This window comes from Epinephelus lanceolatus, chromosome 14 (assembly GCF_041903045.1).
Source record: "Epinephelus lanceolatus isolate andai-2023 chromosome 14, ASM4190304v1, whole genome shotgun sequence".
NCBI classification, from domain to species: domain Eukaryota; kingdom Metazoa; phylum Chordata; class Actinopteri; order Perciformes; family Serranidae; genus Epinephelus; species Epinephelus lanceolatus.
In genome coordinates, this window is record NC_135747.1 from 28,722,909 (window position 1) to 28,748,021 (window position 25,113).

The following is a 25,113-nucleotide window of genomic DNA, read 5'->3' on the forward strand; positions in this document are numbered from 1 at the left end:
TTCTGTAAATGATGTTTGGTCCAAAACACAAATTGAACTTCATCCAAAAGGTAATCATTATTAATTATAGTACATAAACCACAGTACTGCTGAGGTGTTCCAGTCATTACTCTCACATAGGGAAATGAAATCCCAACTGATGGCAGCTCAAAGCTGAGAGGCAGATGGTGGTTTAATCATGACTGACGCAGACACAAACAACTCCTCTCAGGTGACCTCAGATATCAGGCAGGCTGGTTACACCAGCTGACAGATACAGTGTGTAGGGGATAACTGCCCTGAAGAAACTTTTAATACCTGACAGTGTGTGTACACAGTGGTTCGACAAACTATTGGATCATCCCTTAAACTAAAAACTACAATGTTAAAACACATCAGTGTCCTGAGGAAGGCTACTCCTGGCTAAATTCACCATGAAAAGGTAGTGAGTCCAGCCTTATGTGGCAGTTGGGTCACCCTTTTTGTACATTTAGAAAGCAGATTTTGACGACAGATTGGGCAGCGTAGCTCAGGTGGTGGAGTGTGTCGGCCATAAGCGTAGGGTTGGTCAATCAATCTGTGGCTCCTCCTGTCCACATGTCAAGGTGTCCTTCAGCAAGATGCTGAACCCCAAATTGCTCCTCATGTGTCTGTATACTGGAAAAAATGTAACATTGGACAAAAGTATCTTCCAAATAAATTTAATCTAGTCCAGGTCAACCAGCAGGACAGCAAAGACGACATTTCAACGCAAGTCATTTTAATATTCTTCAAAAACTTTATTGAACAAAAGTATTTCAATTCTCATCACGTTGTCGGTGATACAGTACCATAGTTTGATCTCAGCGATTCATATATGCACCTCATCTTATTTTGAATATATACATACAGTGGAGACAAGAATTAAATAACAATGCTCAATAACATTCAGATATATCATATAAAAGCTGAGGACCCCGTGATCAACAACACTTCCATTGGTAAACAAATGCACAAAGAAAAAGAAAACAGACAAGGAAAATGTTTGGTAGTACTAGAATATTTGTTTTCATTGTAGACCAGGTGACAGTATATTTGGTTTCTTGACAATATGTTTCTTATTATAAACTGACGTTCATTAAGCTCCGCCCACCTTTGTTACCGCTAGGTTTGTCTAAAGTTACGGCCTTGTGCAGCACTTCTTGTTTAATATGATATTGATAGCAGTTTCGCTACTTAAAATTAGTTTACATTTCTAAAACAACAGGTGCTTGATTTTGACCAGAGGCAGACAAAAGCAGGTATCTCAATTTAAGCCAGCAGCGGTTGTTTTTGCAAGCTAAAAGAATGGCAACTGTCGCTGTCAGACTGAATTAGCCGTAGCTAACTTGCTGGCTAATTAAAGATGAGGTCTTTGGCCTTGGAAGTTATGCTCGCAGATGTTAATAATACTTAAGATATCGGACCCCAAGATGGCGCCAATGGAGTTGCTCAACTGGAGAATACGCCAAAATGTTTCTAGTTTGCGAGAAACTGTTTTTGTAATCGCTTTTCTTGGCTCCAGGAAAGTATTACAAATATAAAATCACCATGGCTCAACAATTCAGAATGTAAAAAGTCATAATTAGCCATTGCAGTTCAAGGTGCCTGTCAACAGTTTAACAGACTTGTCTTTTACGGTGGTGGCCTATGGGGAAAAGGCTTTCTGGGCTGTGGGGGATTTTTTTGCTGCAATACCACAAGTGGCCACTAGGAAAAAATTGTTGCATGGCTAAGCAGCTTTCCGGGGGCCTAGGGTCTCATTTATAAACACTGCGTATGCACATAACGAGGCATGAAAGAGGCATACGCCACATCCCACGCAAAAGTTGTGATCTATAAGAATGGACTTCATTGGAGGAACTCTGACACATGCTTATGAACATTTTGGAGATGGGGAATGGCAGATGGTGAGGTGGAAGTCTGGTTGTAGAACTGTCGAGTATTTTTGGCGCACGCCTTTTATGGCTTTTGTCCGTATGTACATTTCTAGTATGGATTCTATGCATTGTTTTATAAATGAGACCCCTTGTTATGCTCCGTTACTACTGCAGGTAGCAAGTTAGTTAGCTGGGCATGTTAATGATTACATTTTAAGCGGATACACATGCCATTTAATCCAGTATTTGTACTTTTATACAAGCTTGAAAATCTCTAAACTCTGCCCTGACGTTAAATGCCTTGTTGACAGATTTGCCATGCCTAGTTACGGTCGCCAAACTCTGATTGGACAATCGATATTTGGGAAGCAAATCTGTGGGTCTGCACCATTTCTGTGCTGGCAAATGCCTGCAGTGCACCGAGTAGGCAGAGTCTCCTCACCATTTGATGGGTATCGTAGCCGGCAGATCAGCTGCTAAATTCGAGCAGCGAGAGCAGTGTATACGTCACCATGACCACATGGCTCAGAACTGATGAATGTTGTTCAGGCTTACATAAAATCGTATTGTGAACATTGCTGTCCATGCAGGCAATTATTTGTCGACTAGAAAAGCTACCATAACTTTTGTTGTGTAGGCCAACATTGTTCTTCCAGCTGCCCCTGGCTGAAAGATTACACTTCATTAAAACAGTGTTGTCAGCCCTCACCCTTATGTTTTAAGTGGTGCACCGGCACACTAAAATGGAGCGGACCCTGGAAATGCTAGCACAGCGAAGGCATGGCCCGCCTACTCTCCCTCTGATTTGCTAGTGCTCGTTGCCTTTGTTGGTTGGATTGGTTAGGTTTCGGCAAAATAAGTGGAATTGGTTAGGGTAAAGGTAAGAATGTCAGGGGGGCAGGTCATGCCTTCATGCCTTAATCTAAGATTTGCAAACTTGCAGCACAGGGTTTAGCGAACAGTCAGTATCTATGCCTTGCTGGTTTCATGAATTAGTATTTCCAAATTATTTGTTGACCTATGAACGACTACTTGTGATTTATAAGTGTGGAACTCAGGGCCATCCCTTCTTATTAATTATTGAGGTCTCAGTCAATCACTAAATTGTGAGTTTTTGGGGTTTTCTTGCAAAATTTCACAACAGTTCACAAAGATATATTCATCTTCGACAAATACTACACCAGAGGAGGTACTCTTTTATAGCTGTATTCATTCACAGGAGCAGATCAAAGTGTAGTTACCAAAAAGGTTTATTAGCATTATTATTATTATTATTCTTCAGTCAGTATCCTCATGTAGCTACAGACACATACTGGAGAACAGAACAGGAACATGGTCAACGTGACACAATATAAAGCATGAGCATAGAACTAGCAATGAATGCCAAGTATGGTGAGTGCAGTGCAGACCTGGAGCCAGTAGTATGGGTACAGGGTGGCACATTTGGTTACATTGATAAACATTCGAACTCTACAGGAAATCAGAGGTCTCCCCTATTGCAGTAATGCTCCCTCTGCCGCCTTTTAGAAATATTACAGGAAGTACTGTATCCAGATTATTAATAACATCAATACTAATGACAGGGCCTGTGAACTGGAGATGGAAACAATTTGACAAAAATGAGAGAAGCCACAAGTTCAAACAGGGAGAGAAATCATGTAGAGGAATGACAGAAATAAGGAGAAAAAGGCAAGAGAGTGATTCTGGTCACTTTGTGAAGTCACTGAATGAAACGGCAGACCTCCAAAGAGGAACTTAAATTATCTTAAAAAACAAAGTTAACTCAGGAACAAGCATTTCTTTTTTAAAATAAACAAACAAAATAAAACAATGGCCAGAACTTAGACAGGTAAGGTCCCTCAGAGGCTCGAGTCCTCTTTGAACTTTTAAACGTCTGTCCTTCTGTGTGGATTAAGAGCAATGGTGTAACCTACGATGTGCGTGGTAGTAGATGAACATTATGCATGACATCAGAAGGAGAGCTCAACCCCCAACAAGGCCTCGGGCATTCTGTTAGCAGCAGATCTGGTCACTGCATATGTTAGCACACCCAAGAGACAGAGGCTTATTGTGCACTGTGCTGTACATGGAGGATGTAGCTGGGTATTTGCTGACACAGTGCTCGCCATCTTACTCGGTTATAGAGCTAGAACGAGTTTCATCAGATCGCCACTGGAGGGCAACAGATGAAACTGGATGGAGTACAGACGCCACAGCGAGAGGGTCCAGAGCTAAGGCTTGAGTTAAGACAGTTAGGGGGTGGCATTTATTATGTGTGTATGAAGAGAGTGTGTTTGTGTGCGTGAGATCCAGTGTAGGTGTGAGGATGTGTGAATCACAGCAGCGCTTTGACCAGGTACAGCTTCTCTCCGTGTTCGCTGGTGAAGATGGGGGCTTTCTTGTAGTGCTCCACAAGTTCATCAATGGAGTTGAACTTGCGCTGGCCGATACAGTACACTCCATCTAACTGCTGCACTTTAAAGTGCTTATTCTTACCGGCCGCCTTCAGGGACACAGAGAAATCACTGGGCTGAAAATACAGAGGGAGACAGTTAGAAATATGAGAGAGCGACAGCAATACACATAAAAATTGAAAGACAGACCTCTTCACTCCAGCAGGTGGCAGTATTCTCACATTTAAAGATGTGGGACTATTACTCAAACTGCAGCATGTAAAATTTTGGACTAAAATAAAAATAATAAAATAAAAATAACTGCTCTGAGCAGATGTGCTAAAATTAGGTAATCACTTAAAAGCTGCTCTTAAAGGTTACTCTGACACTTTAATGCAAGTAGGAATGATTGGCTTGATAAATATGTGTCATATTCTTCACTCTCAGGAATATTAATTTGGAGTCACGTTTTTAAACGCTGATCTCTCTGATTCTACTAAGATGTATTAAATATTCTCCTCTGCCTCATTTCTTCCTGCCATCCTAATAAAACACTGCCATGACTTCACCCCACAGACTCACCGATGACTCGCTGTCTCGTACAAGGAAGTCGCCCTCCTCTCCTCTCTCGTTGAGTATACACTCGGCCTGGTGTCTGGTGATGTTGCCGTAGTACCAGTCCCTCCCAGCAAACTTCCCCGAGCGTGCCGGTGCCACGAAACGGTTCTGCGGGGAGCTCGACGTAGAGGAGGGCAGACCGGGCCGCTCGTCCAGCACCACCACATAGTTTTTAGGCACCAGGCCCACCATGCCACGTGAGTTCTTACACCTCCACCACTCTGGGTCGTTCTCAGGCTTCTCCACCACCTCCATGACCTCTCCCTTCTCAAAGTTCAGCTCTTCCTCTGTCACAGAGCTGAAGGGGTAGAGTGTTTGAACCAAGTGGAGCACTGCGCCGCGGCCACCTGCACGACCATTGGCCAGCAAAGTCCCTTGAGAGCCTCCTTGGTAGCCCTGTGAGGAATCTCCCTCCTCTCTGTCATCGGCCCCACCGAGATCCTCCAGGACATAATTGGAGGGAAACCAGCCCACGCGGCCTCCCTGGCTGCCCCGCCACCAGCCGTCACTACACTTCTCCATCACCACCACCCTGGTGCCCTTGACCAGGGTCAGCTCGTCTTCCCTCTCTGCTGTGTAGGCAAACTTGACCACGGCGGGAATATTGAGGTCGTAGATCCTTTCAGCAGCTCCTCCTCCGCCCCCGCTGCCATTGGAGGGGTACTCTGTGTCTGAGCTTGGCGTTGGAGAAGCATCGCGGGCACTTGTCTTCCTCTTGGTTTTTCCCAAACCTGCAGCATGGTCAGAGACAAACAAGAATGACATGAAAAATCGTTTTTTGTATTTTCTCATTTGCTTTAAATGAACTTTAAACCCACATTTATTGATTTTTTTGGCCACAACTGTAAACACAACATTCACACATTCTCAACCTATAATTTAATACGGCAAACGTGTTTGCAAACAGCTGCTTATTTACATGTTCAGCACACATGGAGCAGCATTAGCATTCATTTGGAATCAGGCAGGTCTAATATTCATTCCCTTTTTAGTTCTGTTTTGCTCTCCCAAATGCTTCACTATGTTCACCAGCTATACACTAATTTTGTCTGTCTGCCCTTTGATAATGCCACCATACATTACTGTGCACACCAGAGATTTTTTCCACTGAAAACAGCTGCCTGATGGAAGTGGTAAGAGTGAACCAAAACAGTTACATTGCAAGCTGTAAAATAAAACCAGTGAGCTGAAGACACTCCGTAGAGTTGATGGGAGCTGCAGAGACAGGTGCTTATTCTCTCTGGGTTTGTCACTACAACCAATTCCTTTCACAAGCAGTCATTTGATCCGTTGTTATTATGAAAATATTGTAGCGGCTTTAAAGGAATCAGATTTTTTGAAGTGGGGTTGTATGAGGTACTTATCCATAGTCAGTATTACCTACAGTAGATGGCAGTCAGTGCACCCAGAGTTTGGAGGAGCAGGCAGGACTACTGCCATGGAAGAAAAGTAATTTACTGCTGTGGATGGGCACAGCAGTAAAAAGTATTTTAGTCACCTAAAGAGGACATCCCTTTCAAACAGGGGATGGAAGCTGTTATATCACTCTCTTCAAAGTCACCAGACTCCTTGGACAAAAACAGTAATTTTACCTCCCAAAACACAAGAGCTGCTCATCTACCACTGCCTCCATTGGTTAGTTAGGGTGCTTTCAGACCTAGAGTTGTCTCCTTTGGTCCGAATCAGGGACTAATTTAGTTACAAACTTGACTAATTGCCTAGAGTTTGTTCGTGTTCTCGTGACAGCATTTATTAGCGAACCAGATAAAATGCCTTGCATGAGAAAGCTGCTCTTGATTGGTCAGAACTTCCATGAGGGAAAAATCCAGGAAGTAAACAAAACGTTGAAGAAGAGTAAACTTACAAGATAAATGTGACACTTTCTAATGTCACAATGGAGGGACAACTACGCAGGTTGATTTTAGCGCTGCTCATCGTGGACTATATTGCTGTCATTGTTCACTTTAGTCAAACCACACAGTTTGAAAACGAGGCACGGCTCCAACTAGAAAACAATATTTTGATGCATTGGATGTGCTGAATGTGCATGTTAAGGCAGTACAGGAGGAGGTGCACATTAATAATCCTCCAGGACTGTAACATGATCATGTTTAACCCAAACAATGTGTCATGTGACTGCAGCTGGTTCAGCTCGAGATCGGAACACGTTCTCACCACAAACGAACCGCACCAGAGTTTGTTTGTAACCCACCTCTTCAAGAAGGTCTCGGTCTGGTTGTTTTGGTGCACACCTGAGTGTGATTGATGTGTTCACACCTGCCCAAAGGAACCGCACTTAAGGGGCAAACAAACTCGATTTTGATTGAACCAACCAAATGGCAGGTGTGAAAACACCCTTGGTTTGTGTTGTTGTGTGACTTTGGTGTTTTAAAGGGTTAGGTTGGATTTACCAAATTACACAATAACACAAACAAACCAACAGACAGAGGTGGTAGGCAGTGGTAGACCAGCAGCTTCCGTGTTCTGTGAGGTAAAAATTGTGTTTTTGTCAAAGGAGTTTGGTGGCTTTAAAGAGAGCATTGGTGGGTATAATAGCCTCGCGTGACCAGCCTCCCTTACTTCGGAATGGGAGTCTGGGGACATTCGTCTTTCGTTTTGTAATAGAAATGGGCGGGGATATCCAGACCATGTGACGGCATTGCCATAGGTACGGCACGCTGTAAATCCTTAATTTTTCCAATCTTGTGGACGGTGCAGCTCTGCAATATAGCTGAATCAAATTAAATCATATCCATTTTAATCTCCTTTTCTGTTGTACAACAGAAACAATTTGGGGAACAGCAATTCCGGTGTAGGCGGATGTAAGGCAAAGCTAATCAGCTGTTGGTCGAGGAAATACGGATGTACACGGATTTGGATCTAATCACATCACTGCCGCTGGGAGCCAGCGCTAGTTCTATTACAACTTTCCTATGGGAATGTCCAAAGACAACAGAGTCAGCCAGTGTGCTAACGTCATCAGCGTCTGTGTAAGTATGGGTATAACTGCTTTAGGTCCCTGTCAGAAAGGACTGTCTGAATAAATAGAGCGCACACTTAAACTGCTATTTATTTTTTTAGATGGCTAAAATCTGTTCTCTGCTGCCCCTGTCCAAAGCAGCACATCGCTTAGCTTCCATGGTGGTGCTCCTGTCTCCTTCTCCAAACTTGGGGCAAGCCGACTGACAACTACATTATGTAACAGACTGACTATGGAAGATAATAAGAACCACATACAACCCCACTTCAAAAATTCCGAACTATCTCTTTAAACTTGAAATGTATGCTCCAAACGCATTAGGGCAGTGGTGAAAGGCTGTGAAGACTGAAAGCGGGTTTTAGAAAGCAGGGAAAGGCCTGAGCTCCGCAGGGAGAGGAGGCAGTTTAGGTCAGCAGGAAACTAATTGAGGCTGCAAGTTGCACTCATGGGCCCTCAGAAGCATGAAAACTACTTTAGAAATAGAGGATACAGGATATCCTATGAGAGACCTCAGCGGTGAAGGACAGATCGATACTCCTGATAATAGAATTAACACAGAGGTGCACACATCCAGTTCACTGAGCGCCCCATGTCCTGTTACTCATATACAATGAAATGAAAGCTCGTTATCTAGTTGGTATTCTGTCGACACTATCTCTACGCCATATACACATCTATACTAATCAAAAGGCTGAAAATAGGTGGTGTAGACAGGGAATGAAAAGTGGAGCAGGCACCATGGGCTTGATAATGACAAGCACAGCCAGGATCAAAGTCTCCGCCTGTCTTACCTGTCTTTGACTTTTTCATCCATGTACTTTCAAAGACACCTTTAAACATGTGTTTGCACACTTCAATGAGCCCTTAAGTTTCTAAAGTATCTCAGCTGAGCGTAACCAAAGAGGTCTCCTCTCCAAATTCATGTTAAAATAATAATGATACACTACGTGACAACATTTAAACCACTCACTTGACAGTTGAGGCTCATGTGTGCTACTAATAACTGGAGTGAGTTTCTTGACAGCTAATCACCCAACTTCCCCCCACAGAGCCCGCTGAAATGCCACAGAAATGTCATTGCAGAATACAACATTTACATTGTTTGGGAAACTGCTAGGTTCACACAGAGTAGCATGAAACTTGTTGGCAGAGGGGAGAGGAAGAGGAGGGGAGCTGTGAAGAAAGACGAGGAGTCCCTTGGCAGCTGTTTCTCACACAAACAGTAGACCAAGCACATCAGAGGCCACAGCTGACAAAAACGCAAAGAAGAAGGATGAGACAGGAATATCAAGCAGATCATGTTTATGGATAGTGTGCATCCTACATATTTGATAGCTTTGTGTATCTATATGTGTGTGTGTTTGTGTGAGTCTGCATTTCCTGACTGCGTGCCAAAGACAAAGGTTGACTTTTAGACCTACTTCAGGTAGTCCCTTAGGAAAAGTAAGATAGAGTGTCGCCGCCACTGGGTTAAGAAGAAGGACACACAAGAAGGCAGCAAACACTCACTCGAGCAAAGTGAGAACACTTAAACACACACACACACACACCTTTCTTCTTCTTCACTCATTTCCACTTCAAGGCATTGGCCTGCTGGTTAGAGCAGCAGCCGGCTATATACCCTCCTCCCACACATTCGCTCCCAACGTTCACCTACCACTTCATCTTGTGGGGGGAGACGAGATTTCCAAGCCCAGAGGACTTCAACTCAGAGGGAAGTCAGTTGATGAAAGCCTCGATGACTGCATGTTGCAGCATATTGCTTCACTACATAGCTTACAGTGGAGGGCAGTTGTGTAAGTTACTGTAATAAACGAGTGCACACAATACCAAACCACCCACCAGTCACGTTTAAGTGTTTGGAGTAATGAAAAAGCCCATCCGGGCCCTTAAATGAAGAATCAGCACTGTGTCAGCGAGTGCTGTGATTTAAACGAGTACTTTGAATGAATTACAGATAAACTATGTGACCCTAGCAGTGTTGCACTGTTCTCAATATTCTGCAAGCGCCACAGGGTGATAATCTAATGCATCACTGTGTGTAAAACCAGTAAAACCTGCCAAAACGCTCCAGGAGACAAATTACATTAAATTAGAACTAGAGACAATCTTGTGACAGGATCACTCTGCTCGCAATACACAAAGCCTTCATTTTGGTCTCAACCACATTTCATTACTGCACCTTGCACTGTTGTGACACTATGGCAGTGACAAAATCTGTCCCCAAACAGACTGACAGACACGTAAACACCTGGCAGAATACTCAAAACCACTTCTGTTCTGCTACTGTAGGTGTCAGCAAGACCACATTTTGCCACAAAGACACACACAGACTCACAGGGTGAAAAGAATACCAGCTGTCTCAATGTCGTTGCGACTGGTTATGAAAGACGTGTCACAAGAATTCTCAAAGTATTGGTTCAAACTGCTACGGAATTTTAAAAAAAGAGAATATTTTGGCATTTTGCCTTTATTAAATGCATTTATGTTGAGATACAGTTGAACAACATGCCCACAATAATGGTAATGCTAACATGCACATGTTAAGCCCTTATAATATTTACCAAAGTCACAATCTACCCAACAACCTAACATGCTAATATTTGCAAATTAGCACTTAAGTTGAGCATAAACACTCACTGGCCACCTGTTCAACTGCCCATTAATGCAAACAGCTAATCAGCCAATCACATGGCAGCAGCTCAATGCATTAAGGCATGTAGACCTGGTCAAGACAACCTACTGAAGTTCAAACTGAGCATCAGAATGGGGAAGAAAGGTGATTTAAGTGACTTTGAACATGGCATGGTTGTTGGTGCCAGATGGGCTGGTCTGAGTATTTACTGGGATTTTCACACACAACCATCTCTAGGGTTTACAGAGGATGGTCCCAAAAAGAGAAAATATCCAGTGAGAAAATGCCTTGTTGATGCCAGAGGTCAGAGGAGAATGGCCAGACTGGTTCAAGATGATAGAAAGGCAACAGTAACTCAAATAACCACTGGTTACAACCAAGGTCTGCAGAAGACCATCTCTGAACCAACAACACGTCCATCCTTGAAGCAGATGGGCTACAGCAGCAGAAGACCACACCAGGTGCCACTCCTGTCAGCTAACAACAGGAAACTGAGGCTACAGTTCACACAGGCTCACCAAAACTGGACAATAGAAGATTGGAAACACGTTGCCTAGTCTGATGAGTCTGGATTTCTGCTGCCACATTCAGATGGTAGGGTCAGAATTTGGTGTAAACAACATGAAAGCATGGATCCATCCTGCCTTGTATCAACGGTTCAGGCTGGTGGTGGTGGTGTAATGGTGTGGGGGATATTTTCTTGGCACACTTTGGGCCCCTTAGTACCAACTGAGCATGGTTTAAACACCACAGCCTCTATCTAATCTGTTCTACGAAGAAGAATTAAGGGAGTTCTGAAGGCAAAAGGGGGTCCAACCAGGTACTAGCAAGGTGTACCTAATAAAGTAAAAACAATTAGCCTGATAACTTGGCTGAGTTGTGTGGATTTAATGAGCGCTACCCATCACAATTTGGATGTAACTTTAGGTGTTAATGTTATTTCCATGGAGTCTAATGTTAGCTCGCATACTTGTTATTATTCAATTCCACACAAATGATGTTACTGATGTTAGCGCTCTGGGACTTCTCATGTTGCTGATGATTGCAACATGAGCTTCACAACCAAAGTACCTGCTGACTTGCCATTAATGTTAGCCCCTGATGGTTCTGTTTTCTTAATGCTAAGATACATTATCAAGGGTAATACTGTCATAACCATGATGTCATTTAAAAAAATAGTTTTGGATTTGTTTTGGAAAACGAGACAAAATTGTATGAGTAAATTCAAGATGGGTGCAACATCTGTGATAGTTTACCTAATCTTAACTCAGTGTTTATTATCTGACTCCATTTCTGAATGAGAGAATTAGGGAAGAGCGAGGGAGTGCTTTTACAGCAGATTGAGGGATGTGTGAGATTTTTTTAAGTGCCCTGAACTGATGTCCCTCTTGCATTAACTTAGCATAAGTGCAATTACATTAATTCTAGGGTAAGTTTTTACCTACATCCTCGAGCTAAGGTCAGCTGTAAATCTACATTCTAAAGCATGCCCCTGGACCTCCTCAGGGGTTCGCATGTGTTTAACCTTTTGTGCCCCTGATGAGTTTGCTTGCCCAGTAGTTGGCAAGGTATTTCAGTTTGGACCAAAGTGGTGGACTGACTGACTGACACACCAACATTGCATCTCTAGAGCTATGACAACAGCATGGCTAAAAAACATGGAAAGTAAGCATTATATGCAACAGAGGTCACATGCCAGAATCAAACTGGGGCTGTGCTGATACGCTGCACTTGTCTTCGATCTTTAGGTGACCTCACAAATCTCAAATTCTTAACAAAATATACTTACGGTAACTCTTGTATAGGGCTGGGTGTTACTTAAAAAATGATTCTACCAGTATCCTTTAAAAGATTCGGATACCAGTAGAGTATCTGAATTTATAACTGTAATGTGAATGAGGTGCTGAATGTTTTGGCGACATCTCGGGACGCTTAACTGCCAACTCCATCAAAAAAACACGCGCGACTTCACCACACCCCACACCACAGACTGTATGGGTTGCCAATGCTGCTGCGGGAGTGTGAGCTCTGCACCAGGGACAGTTGTGAGCGCTTGCCCAGCTGCAAACAAACCGTGACAGAGCTAACTGTTAGCATCAGCTAACAATACCTAACAGCTATTAATGGGTTTAAAAACAGAGTTGAGCCATTTCTGTGTCAGTGTGTGAGTTTGTCGTGACCCTTTAGTGGCTACTGATGCTAGCTACTGCTGCCTATGTTAGTTTGTGTTAAATGAACTTGAACTGACGGCTCACGGAGACAGCAGCAACGTTGAGTTTGGGCTGTTTAACAGCAAAGTGTTGGATGTTAGCCACTGCTGCGTTAGCTTATGCAGAGTGGGCAGATGAACAACAGCAACAGAAAGTATGCTGGCATGCTGGGGAGTCAGGACGGTCTGGGATTGAACCACTGGGACAAAAAGGATCGACTGCAGGTATTGTTTGACTGGAAGACGTTTCGATACTACTTCATACTGGGTTATTTCGGTTGATACCTTAAAGGTATCAAGTACAGATACACAGCCCTACTCATGTATGAATAATCAAACAATGTACCCCTTATAGCTGCTACACCCCAAGCTCTGTTAAGATCATGAGGATTCTGGACGCGTCAGTAGAAGTCTAAGCTCTTATTAGGGGCTTTCAAAGTACAGTAGGCCTCATTTTGTGCTTTACACAGCCACACATTACTGCTCCTTTTGCAGCTTGTTTAAGCAAGAAACTGTGCTGTTTCACTCAACACTTAAAATCACTATGTTTATTAGAAAGTACTGGGTAAAATGGACTGCAGGGATATAATGCTGTTTGACCTGAGGACTGGACAGAGTGCTTTCAAGCACCTCACACTCACCCACGCACACTCACACTGCGACTGCATGTAAGAACGAGTGGACAAAAATCTAACTTCCCAGTTTGTTGTGCTGATAAGTACTGGCCCAGATTCAGCAATGAGTAGGACCTTTGCTGAATTCTTTCACCCATTACTGTCTTTACTTCCTGCGAGACGAAACTGGGGCACAAAGCAGCATGGAGCCATTTACAATTCAGTTCTGCTTGCAAGAATGTCGATGATACAACCACATTAAAGCAGCCTAAATAAGGAGGAGCTGGAGATAACAGTGATCACAGACTATCTGCGAGGTCCATAATCACAATGTGGACTTACTGAAGAGAGAAAGAGAGAAAAAGAGCCAGGCAGGATGAAGTAATCACGCTCTCAACCAATCAGAATCTCTATTCAAGTGTGTGAGTAAGTTCCATTAGCCCCTGACCTCACCTATTGCTCATCACCTCATCATGAAAATGTTCTCGCCTGTTGGATTTGATCAGGCTTTTAACACTAAAGAGCTACTGGCTGGAAGCACACTACTTAGACTCAAATGGAACTAGGCCATAATGTTGGAGTCGATATATAACAATGTCAGGGGCAGGGAGGTAATCTATCATTTCAGCACAACCATTAGGCTGCTGATTTCTCCACTAATCAATCTACTGATCATAGAAAAGACCTACAGTGACATAGAACAGGGCTGATGGAGCAGTGTGGACGAGGGGGAGATGCATGTTGTCTGAACACAATGAACCCTGGTGAGGGTGACAGTGGCAGGCTGTGCCACGCTGGCCCACATAAAGCCGCAGAGTTTCCCCGAGGGCTGGTATCCACAGAGCCGAGAGGAATCAGTGCATTAGACCAGACCCCCCTCAGCTCCCTCTAACCAATATTTCTGCCTCTCAGGGTCACACAGTTACTATTTTTATTACAACTGAACTTCTTGATCATTCTGTCTTGTTAGAATCTCTACCACGCTTCTATTTTCTCCCCCATGTCCGCCCTCTTTCTCTCTCCCTCTTCTACCAGCCTGACTGATGCTAGAAATGTCCAAACAGATGAATTTCTGTGCCAGGCTCCATCCTGCTCTTTTCCTGCAACAAAAAGTAGAGCAAGCTTATCATTTTAATCTTAATTATGTCATTCTTTACTTGAACGTCTCGCCAAATCTTCCCAGTTTCGCACACATTTTTAACTGATGCCATCTCATTCTGTCACGGCTGCTTTTTGCTGTCACCTCTGTGGCATCAGCAGTCTACAGGTGATTAAGGGCTTCAGTAGACCCAGCAATTTTGTGCTCCTTCCCTCAAATTCAAAATCATAAAAACAAATTAGATCACAAGCTGCTGGGAAGCCTTGTGAGATAATCCGTCTCACTTTCAGTCATAATAAATTAAACCAATTTCTTGATGCCTGAGTGACATAAACAAAGATGTTTTGAAGCCGCGGCTGAATGCTCAGAGGCAACAGCTGCACCAAAGAGCTCGCCGGCAAATATCAAAATAACAACGGACAAGATAATTGTGTTGGGAAACTGGTAAAGTCACTGCTTATTGACTTGTGGGGGAGCGATGTGTCATACACACACTGCTACTACTACTACTGCAAGGCAAGCTCTGGTTTATGCACAAGCTACTGGGTATAAATTACGCTCTAACACTTAGGTGTGTGTACATGTTTCTATCACCCTGTAACAAATGAAACATGTATTTTGACGACCTGGGAATGAGACTCAACAATAAGGTTGGGTACCGAATAGGGCTGCCCCCTAATAGTCAACCAAATGTTAGTCGACCATAAAGGTCATTAGTTGGCAAGACTTCAATGGTCGCTTAGTCACAGAAAAAAAATGAATAAATAAAAAATAAAACAAATGTGAAACTCAGGAGTTGCGCCTTGTCAAAATAAATCAAAACCTATATGACTGGACCATGTGGGAATTTAATTTGAGGAGACAGACACAGGAAGTGGCCATGCTCAGCAGTCAGACAGGAGTCACGTTACAAACCAATCACAGCCGACAGATATCTTTGCCTTCTTCTGTAAATATTCAGTCTGATAAATATGGAAAAGTTGATCATGTTAGTGCAGGGCTACCCAGAGCTTTACATCTGTCCCAAGGACGATAGGCCTCCACACTTGTAAACAGCGCCGGGAAGAATATCAGCTCTGCTCTCAGGATTTCAGATAAACAGGCTATGATACAGTGCTTTTTAAGTTTGCTAAGCAACCTCTGACGCAACCTTCAGCTGCGTTCTTGTAAGGTGGCACAAAACAGGCACAACAATAGGGCCCAGCGCCCAACCTCACATTTTCCAGTCAGTTAAAGACGTAACATGTGTACAGCACCTAATTTCCAGGGCTGGTACCTGCGATTATTCCACAGCCTAGTTAATAACACGTCGGGCAGGAAATCCAAAGTGTGGGATCATTTTGAGAAGGTGAAGGACGAACCCAAGGTGATATGTAAACTCATCTTCATTGGTCGACTACAAACATGACGTATCATCTGAAACATGGAAGTAGCTACATGCCCATTAGCGACTTAGCACAATCAAGTACTGAGGCATCTTAATTTGACAAGTTGTGTAATTAAAGATTCATTGTTTTGTTTTTGTTTTAAACCAGGCAGCCTATTTTGAAACGTGCATCATATGTGTATTCTTTGTTCCTCTGAAATTACATGCTGGTCCTGCTTTACTAGTTGATTGTGATGGGGGCGGAAAGTTATGACACAAAGATGACTTTGTGAAGAAAGACCTTTATAACCATCACTGGGTGCATATAAAAGCCATCTCTCCTATGTAACCATTTAATTTTCCTAGATGCTTAATATCTTTAATGATGGCTATAAAAGAACAGTAGCTTATTAATAGCCTGTTTAGCTTTTCATGTCTAATGCCATAAAAGTAAAAATAACTCTGGAGCTACTTCCACTCATAATATATGCACTGATAGCCCCTCTCATGAGTTGGAAGCTATGGCTGCACACATGGTCTAATGTATTCAAGTCATGACTGGGGACTGAGACAGTGTGCTGACAGCTGAGAGCAACGGCCAACTCAACAGGATCCCTGGAGTGCACTGTGACAGCTCCCAGCAGAGACACAGTGAGGGAATCATTTCACTTCTGAGAGGATTCACACATGCATGCACACAAACTGACCACTGTTTGTGACCACATCTCATCTCCTCTACAAGGAAGCATGAAGTACTGTAACGGTAGAGCAGAGATTTCCACTTCCACTGAAAACAGTCTACTAATTAGGACTCTAATGGTTGGTGTATTCATACCAAACTGTCAGGGTACAGGGGTCACGGTCTGTTGTACAGAACAGCACACAGAACCCATGTATGTAGATTGAGGCTTGTTATGTCAAACCGCAGTTCACCATTGGAGACTTAAAGCTGCATGCCATTAACAGCATGTGCTGAGGTTAGCACAACAAGCTGATTGGCGTGTGAGTCAGTCACACCATAGTGAGCACCACAGGCGGGAGTAAGTCACACATTGTGCAAGTTACATGGAAGTCTCAAGTCTTAACCCTGAAGTGTCAGGACAGTTCCAAGTTACTGTCGTGACAATCAAGCAAGTCGAGTCCCTGCTATAGGTCAAGCAAGTCACAAGTCAAGCCTTATATCAAGTCAGGTCATATGAAATTCTGATTATCTTATGAAACATTAGCTTTCTAGCTATCGTCTGACAGATCAATAAGCTAATAAGTTAACTAAAAGACCTCTGTAGCTTCCTTTGTGATTTTTGTAGTTACGGATGAAGGTGGTTGTTGTAGTGGTGACGTCACAAACTTTTGAGCTGCAGACCTTGAATATCGCTGCTCGCATACAAAAAATCTATATATCTATATTTATCTATATCTATCTACATATATAAATCAACAGGTGATTTCCTTCTTTTACTTCTTTTTTTGGCAAAATCCTCAATGACTGAGTTGTTTTTATTTTCCACCTGGACCTTTATGCTCTGCCATTTCTCCTCTAATCATCACACTGTAACCTGTGACAGGCTTTATGATACCATAACTATCGCACATTTACAGATATGTATTTTTTTGTGACTCCTGTGTGCACATGGCAAGAGAGAAGAGGGAGAGACACTGTGCAGCAAGTCACTAAAAGAGTCTTAGAAGTCCATGGTTGTTCATAAAACATTCAGGACGCCACAGTTTATTCCACACTACTGAAGCTGCTCCCCTTTTTGGAACCACCGCAGTGTCGGTAATAATTTCGCTATCAGCCATGCATGTTGTTGCCATGGTTAACTGTAAGATGTCAAATGTCAACAAGTCGAAATATTGCGAGTATCACAAGATGAATTTTTCATATGGTATTGAAAAACATACCAGTATTATCGTGAACAAGATGATATGGCACACCTCTAGTCTCAAGTCACAGACACCAAGTAAAAGTCTTTTATCACTGCTAGTCAAGCAAGTCTCAAGTCCTCAAAAGTCATGTGACTCGTGTCCCCAACCTTTGTCAAGCACAAATGTGACACCAGAGCTGGAAGTTCCGCCTGCGGTTTTCTGGTCGGCTACACCAGCAACAGAGATAGAGTTGTGTTTAAGACAAGGACACCTTGTCAGCCTTGCTACACCGTTGTAGGGTCTGTGAATGGAAACACATCCAACATGCTAACACACGTTCAACGGCATGTGTCGATACCCAGGATGATAATGTTTGGGTGCTTTGAATGTTTAAAATCAGCCAAGGCAAAGCTATTTGTAACACTCCTCCTGATGCGCAAGTTTAATTTTTTATTAATAAACAGATTTCGTATTTTTGATTTCAAAGCACAACAGATGCTTTTCAGTTTTATAGCCTGTGGTGACATGTTGCCTTTTGGTGTTCATACAGAGTATTACAGAAGTGCTTGAAATATTCCTTGTTTTTATAATGAAAATAGTTTATCAAAGTTGCCTGTGGGCAAAATGTTACCTCAGTCCCCAGCAAGAGGATTGTGGCACTTGCACTACCATCTGTTCAAAATAAATGAAAAGAAATAGATCCCTATGCTTTCGGTTCTTTTTTTTCGAGCTGTGACTTTTGTGTTCCATTAACACCCCTACTACTCACATTAAACTCAAACACACAGACGACTTTTAACCTCTAAGCAGAGTGAAACTAAATTATTCTTCTTACCCAGTGTGTCTTTGATGTTCTTCACCAGCGAGCCTTTCTTCAGGCTGTTCTTGCGCTCCACGTAGTTCGATGGCACGTACCCCGTTTGGTTGGCGGCGTTGCGGACACGCCACCAGGTCTTTGAGTCGTCCAGGAGGAAGAGACGCTCATTTTTACGGATGTCAAGTTCCTGGTCCTGCTGGGCCGTGTAGTCCCACTTGGCTACAACAATCACCTCCTCTGTCATCTTTCATGGAGTCCTCCTGGGGAGAAGAACAGGACTGGGGTCAGACAAGGAGTAATGCACGTCCATATAGAGGTATACAGCATCTGCAAAGTGATTACTAGCATGGGACCAATTTATAACAGGGTAAAGATTACAAGACAAGTCACTTATTCTGGTTCAGACGACCACTTATGGGGCAAATAGGTTCGTCATGGGTACCTGAATGAATTAGTGATGAATTTATTAAGAAATACTGTGTGTGAATGACTTACTGACTAGATTCAGTAGATAGTATACATCTCAAAATGAACACAAAGTTATCCTTGAATTCACTGATGATCTGTTGTGCTAAATAATGAATAATACTGGGCATAAACCTCAATACAAGACTGCCTACCAAAAGTATTATTTGTCTGTAAATATACTAATAACTTTCAAGTTTCAAGGCTATTCCAGAGCTGAGGAGCAGCTAGAAAACACCCTGTCCTCGACCTTTTTCTCCACTAACAGGTCACAGCCACATATTACCAAGGGTGAATCTGAGGGGTCTGGTGGTGCTACAAGGGGTAACAAGTTCTCAGATATATGTAGGGGCAAGACCATGGAGAGACTTGTGGACAATTAAAAGGATTTTGAAGTTTATCCAAACAAGAACACTAACAATGTTAGTGCCAACAAGCACTAAAATTCTGCATCTGCGTGAGAGGAAAAAACTCTCCATACCAGCACGCAGCTATACTCTGTATTCATCATCAACAAAGGAAAACCAGAAGATCGACAGGATGGATTCAAGACGGTAGTTAGCCAGTTAGCACATTAACAACACAACCTGATGTTTAAAGAACAATAACATTTACCGTGTAACAGTGAACAACAGCGCTAACACTTAGAAAATGTTTTTGCCAATGAACATAACGGCTAAAAACATAATCTTACCTAATATAAAAAGTTTGTTTTGATCTCACACTCTTGACTTCAGTCATTTTGTTTACTTTCCTCACTTCCGTTTCTCTTCTCGTGCACTGAGCCTAACTGCCAATCAGAGGGATTTCAACCACTAACTGGCTCCGCTATCTCCAAGACTGATTCAACATGCTAACGCGGCCGAAATAAAAGCAGTCAAGGACTGACAAGTGCCAAATGTGTGGGACATACCACAAAAACTAGGGAGACAGATGCTAGTCAATGGCACGACACTGACCAACAGCTGGGTGTCAACTTGGTGTGCCAGGGCCCTAAGGGATGCACGGATAGTGGTGATGTGGTCTTGTTTCTTGGACTTTGCCAATAACTGGGCAGCAGCGTTTTGAATCAGTTTTAAACAAGAGATGGTGGCATGAGGATGGTAGGGGGAGTTACAGTAGTACACCCTGGGTTATATTAGTGCATGAATGACTGGTTCTAGATCAGAGGCCAGAAAATGCCTAATTTTGGAGAAGGCTCTAAGTTGGAAGAAGCTGAACCTGACAACATACTCCACCTTCCTGTTAAAACTTGGATCACCATCAAATTTAACAGCCAGATTCTTAGCGTGTGGTTTGATGTAGGCGGAAAGGTGACTGAGGTTATGGGCAGTAACAGTGGCATGGTGTAAGAGGCCAAAAACTAGGATCTCTGTTTTGTCCTCATTTAAATGCAGGAAATTATGAGCCCACCAGTATTATTCCTAACGAACAGGATATATTCAAGGTGTGTGTGCAAGGCTCAGTTTTGCTGTGACAAGTGACAAGTCATTACAAATTAATCCATATCCATCCATGCACACAATTTTTAAACCTCTTATCCCGGCTCACATTGAGTATTAGACGGTTTGCCAGTCCATCACAGAGCTAAATTACATAACCTAGACCTAAATATGAGTTTAAAGTTGGGGGGAATAATCAGCCCCTAACTGGCACTAAAACTGATAAATCCTTGGATGAAGATTATGGCAAAATCCACATAATCGTCTATCTGTGTGACAATTACAAAACATATAGGACCCACATGCACAACACACTCCTGAAGAAGATAACAAGTGACTGTTTCAAACACAATAAGGCCAACAGGTTTCAGGACAGTTGCTCTAAAATGCAACATTCGAGCCAAAAAAAGCCCTTTTGAAAAGGTTTCTTTGGTCGTGAGCAGCACAAACACACAAAATCAATTTATGTGCTCATTCAGCATGCTCTCTCTCACACACGCACACTTGCAGAACCTTGCCTATTAGTTTTTGAGACAGACAGTGAGCGATTACACGCTCTATTTCACTGGGCCTTAGGTGAGGTGATCTGACATGGGTTTGTTGGACCACCTTAACTGCTGAGGAATTTACACGAATCTGTTCACAGGACAGCCACATGGGAAAATTGTCTATTTAGGAACATGCATGAAGGGATCTGGAAAGTTCACTCCAATTTAGTTTCTGCGAAAACCCTTTCTGTGACAAAAGGCGTCTCACGTTATGAGAACTATCCGAGCAATCCGGTTTATATTTAGCTCAGCACCGAGTTAACAGTCTGCAGCTGGAAACAAGATCACAGGAATAAATAAAGGCAGTAAAAAGGATGCAGATGAAAAGGCACTCTCTCTGAAGATATGAGTAATTTCAACGATACAGGATGAATAGTCATGTTTTAAAGTCTTTATGTCTGCAATTGCTTAACTTGAAAAATCAAATAAAACTGTATTGTGCATCTAATCTTGAATGAGGCGATCAGGAGCTTTTGTGAGACGCTGTGATTTATGGCAACAACACGCTTCAGTAACTGACACTTAAATATCGCTACAACACAATTACATGCAATAGATAATTTTCATAGAGCTGTTTAATAATGGTGCTAGGTTAAGATATTTATAATATTTACTGTTTCCGTTTCAAAAATAGGTGAACGCGAAAAAATAATATGGATATCTTAAGGGAAAAAAAAGCAGGTGGGCAAGTCTATATTTAGAATATGGGCACACAAATACAGATTTTTTCCACAGACTAGACATAAGGAGAGAAAAAACACACACACATTTAAGATGCTGGGGGATTGTATATTCCCTGACTCATATTGTCATTTCCATTTTATTCTTTAATGAGAGGGTAGAGCACAGATAAAGCGTAACCACAAAAGAGAATTATGACTCATGAGAAGTGTAGCTGCACAAATTAGACCGTATAAAAAGATTCCATTACTGGTGGAAAGATTGATATCTTCTGTGTAGGCTACATTTTATGAAATGCAAATGGGAGCACTCTGCAGCGCTGCCTGTTTTTTCAACCCAAGATATTCAATCCCACTTCAATTAGGCCACAACCACGGAGACAGCGCAGCCATCGCTGAATACATCCTTACAGTTATAGTCACAACCGAGAGCGGGGCTGTGTGTCGCTGCATGAGAGTGTCTAATAGCAGCTTTCTATCTCTACAACAAGCAGTAAAAAATTCAAGTGCAACAGCTTGCATAGTACGATGCCGCACTTGTGAATGTGCCTCTGCTTGCCGTCACTAAAGCTGTCAAACTGGATTTCTTTACAGGCCGGGACAGGGACAGCAGAGGAGGGGAGAGGAGGCAGAGGAGGAGGGAGTTGTGAAACGCACCACAGAGAGACTTTATGTCAAGTTCACCATAACTTACTCAACTTTCTATTATGTGACAACTTTTACTGCAGCAACAAAGGTAGCAGAGGGAAGCTGGTGGTAGGGTCAGCTCAGCATGCAGGACAAGACAAGAAAGGCAGCAGCTGTGATTCTTTGGAGAGCACAGAAAATAGAACTGAAGGGGCAGATTTATGACAAGATGAGGGACGGTGACGTCAACTCTTCCAGGAGACAGGAGGTATGTGAACGTGCTGCAGCCTCTATCCGCCCCGGGCTACAGCTGCTGGATTAGACCAGCCTATTACTTTCCTTCTCTTTTATTGCATTTATTCCTCCTGGTGAGGATGGATGGATGAGCAAACCTGATGATGTCTGTTGGGAAAATGCTCCGAGGTATTTAGCTGTCACTACGCTGAAACACAATGCAGAGCAGAAATGTCAGTGGTATTAATTCCTGACATTGTTTTTGCATTCTTGACGTTTCTCATTTTGCTCCTCTACGCAGCAAAGATTCAAAGATTCTTGCTGTCATGCAGACCTGAACGCTCCCCTCCAGCAAAAGCACTTTCACAACTGCAGTTCGGTTCATTTGGTCCAGACCCAGTTTAAAAATAACAATAATAATAACAACAAGGCTCTTAGTTCTGGTCTGATTTATGATCACACTGACTTTCTACAAACGAACCAATAGCTGTAAACATGAAGTCATACAGCATATGAAGTCATCTAGCAGGTAACTCATTCACTGGGCAGTCTTGGTGATGTCATCAGTGCATAGACCACATTAGAAAACAATCTGGTGACTAATGGCAGGCCATGCTGCATTTAAGTTTTGGTTTTGGTTTTTTTTTGGTGTCACAAAGATCTCACTTTCTTGGCCAAACCCATTAACCAGCACTGTTAGGACTAACTATTGTCATCGGTGGAACTCGGCTCGTGTTCAATGGCTGCGCAGCCTCCACCAGTCACGCAGGTTGTAAAATGAGCTGATCAGTGGGTACAGCTTTCTCTGGTCCCTTCTGGTGTGTGAATGTGTCTAAGTGTGTTGCTTTTCATTCTGAGATGTATTTACATGATTTCTCTGGCTGGCTGAATGGTAAAGTCTGTGACTGAGTGAATGTCACCACTTCCTGTTTGTGGAGTGGGTGAAATCAGCCGATTAATTGGCAGTATTTTTGCTTTCTGCCCCAGACTATCATTATTCTATAGTAGGGGTATCAATCACCAGCTTCATCACGATACGATATTATATCGATTTGTTTGGATGACGATACGATGTTTGCCGATATCACAAAGTCTGTCACGATACGATTTTGATTCGATTCGATTCAATTCAGGAGCCTGCGATCAATATGATGCAATATTATATGCCCACAATCACACAATCATTTACATCAACTCACAAAAACAACTAGAATATGATTTGACCATTTTATTTCTGAGCTCTGTTTGTTGTTTGAGCGGAGGCGCGCTTGCCCAGAAATGGTGACACAGACGTGCTATGTGAATTTCAAAATAAATGTGTATCTTTAAGATGACGATATGGATCGATGTTTTCATTTTGCATCGATATAATCGGATCGTTAATCAATGAATCGATGTATCGATGTAGATCGATGTATCGTTACACCCCTATTATATAGGTCTTTCAAAATCCACTATTGCTAAACCTTTAAACTAAACCTTATTTTATGAATAACGACAGCCTGACAAAAAAAAAAAAAAAAAAAAAAAAAGACAAAAAAGAGGCATCTTTTATGGTAGTGATATGAGGGGATAGTTACTAGAGCTGGTTGGATTAAAAAAAGAAAGAAAAAAAAAGATGAGACAATATATCAGCCGCAATCAGCTTATATATGTCAGTACAGAAATGCCAAACTAGGTTTGAGGTCATTTAGAAACAGTGTCACTATTACATAGTCTGCCCACTACAGAGCACTGACAAGTCTATTTTTACACTGTAAAAAGCTCAGTATGTAATTCTTTTTTTCAACATTTCTGCTTTATTTGACATTTACAGACAGACAGGAAAATCAGAGGAGAGAGGGGTCGGGGCTGGACTCGTACCCGGGCTACTATGGTAAAGACTCTGCTTTGATGGTATGCCCTCTATCCGCTGAGCTACCAAAGTGCCCCACAAAATAAAAAATAAAAAATCTAGAGTATATCTATCAAGATTGTTATGTGTCTACGTTAGAAAAATATTTTAAAATTATATTGGCTTGTTTGAAACTCCAAAATATAAATACTAAAAATTCAGTTTTGGTCAGGCCTTAATGCTTACTGTGTTTTCCATACGTCAGTCATAACACCACCTTCTTGGCACTTCTTGGCCAGAAGACAGTTGAGGTGGGGGAAAGAATCGATACAGCATAGTATCGCGATATTTTTTGTGTGGCAATATCGTACCATCACACAGTGCCAAGTATAAATTATTAATGTGACAAATACTAATTAAACTTTAAGTAGCCTATTGGAATAATATAATCAATTTCTCTTTAGGTCCACTGGATACATTTTGTTGCTGCACAAAAATGACTGAAGCGAGACAAACAGACTGAAAACTAATCTTGTGAGGTAAAATAGATGTTGACAAAGTTTTCCTTTGGGGACATAATTTACAGTTGAAAAGGGTATTAAATCGCAAAATATTTAATTGCAATACTCAGTATGTTTTGCAACATATTAAAAATCACAATAATAATGGCACAGTGGTGCAGTGGTTAGCATTGTCACGTCACAGCAAGAGGGTTCCTGGTTCGAACCCAGTCCAAATTGGTGGAATAACATGAGATTTTCTCCCATCCTAGCATGGGTACTTTGTCTCCCCTCACCAATGATACAAGT

The 25,113-nt window shown here is 42.3% G+C and overlaps 1 protein-coding gene across 1 annotated transcript in view; it reads right to left on the reverse strand.

Moving 5' to 3' along the window:
- Positions 1-734: 734 nt before the first annotated feature.
- The window catches only part of LOC117251511 (cytoplasmic protein NCK2), a 56,801-nt gene continuing 32,422 nt past the window's right edge, over positions 735-25,113 (reverse strand). The window contains exons 2-4 of the mRNA XM_033617898.2: positions 18,493-18,734; positions 4,853-5,619; positions 735-4,407 (exon numbers count right to left, since the gene is read on the reverse strand). Of these exons, the coding sequence (XP_033473789.1) occupies positions 4,213-4,407; positions 4,853-5,619; positions 18,493-18,718 (1,188 nt within the window). The 5' untranslated portion in view covers positions 18,719-18,734 and the 3' untranslated portion in view covers positions 735-4,212. The remainder of the gene's footprint in view (positions 4,408-4,852; positions 5,620-18,492; positions 18,735-25,113) is intronic.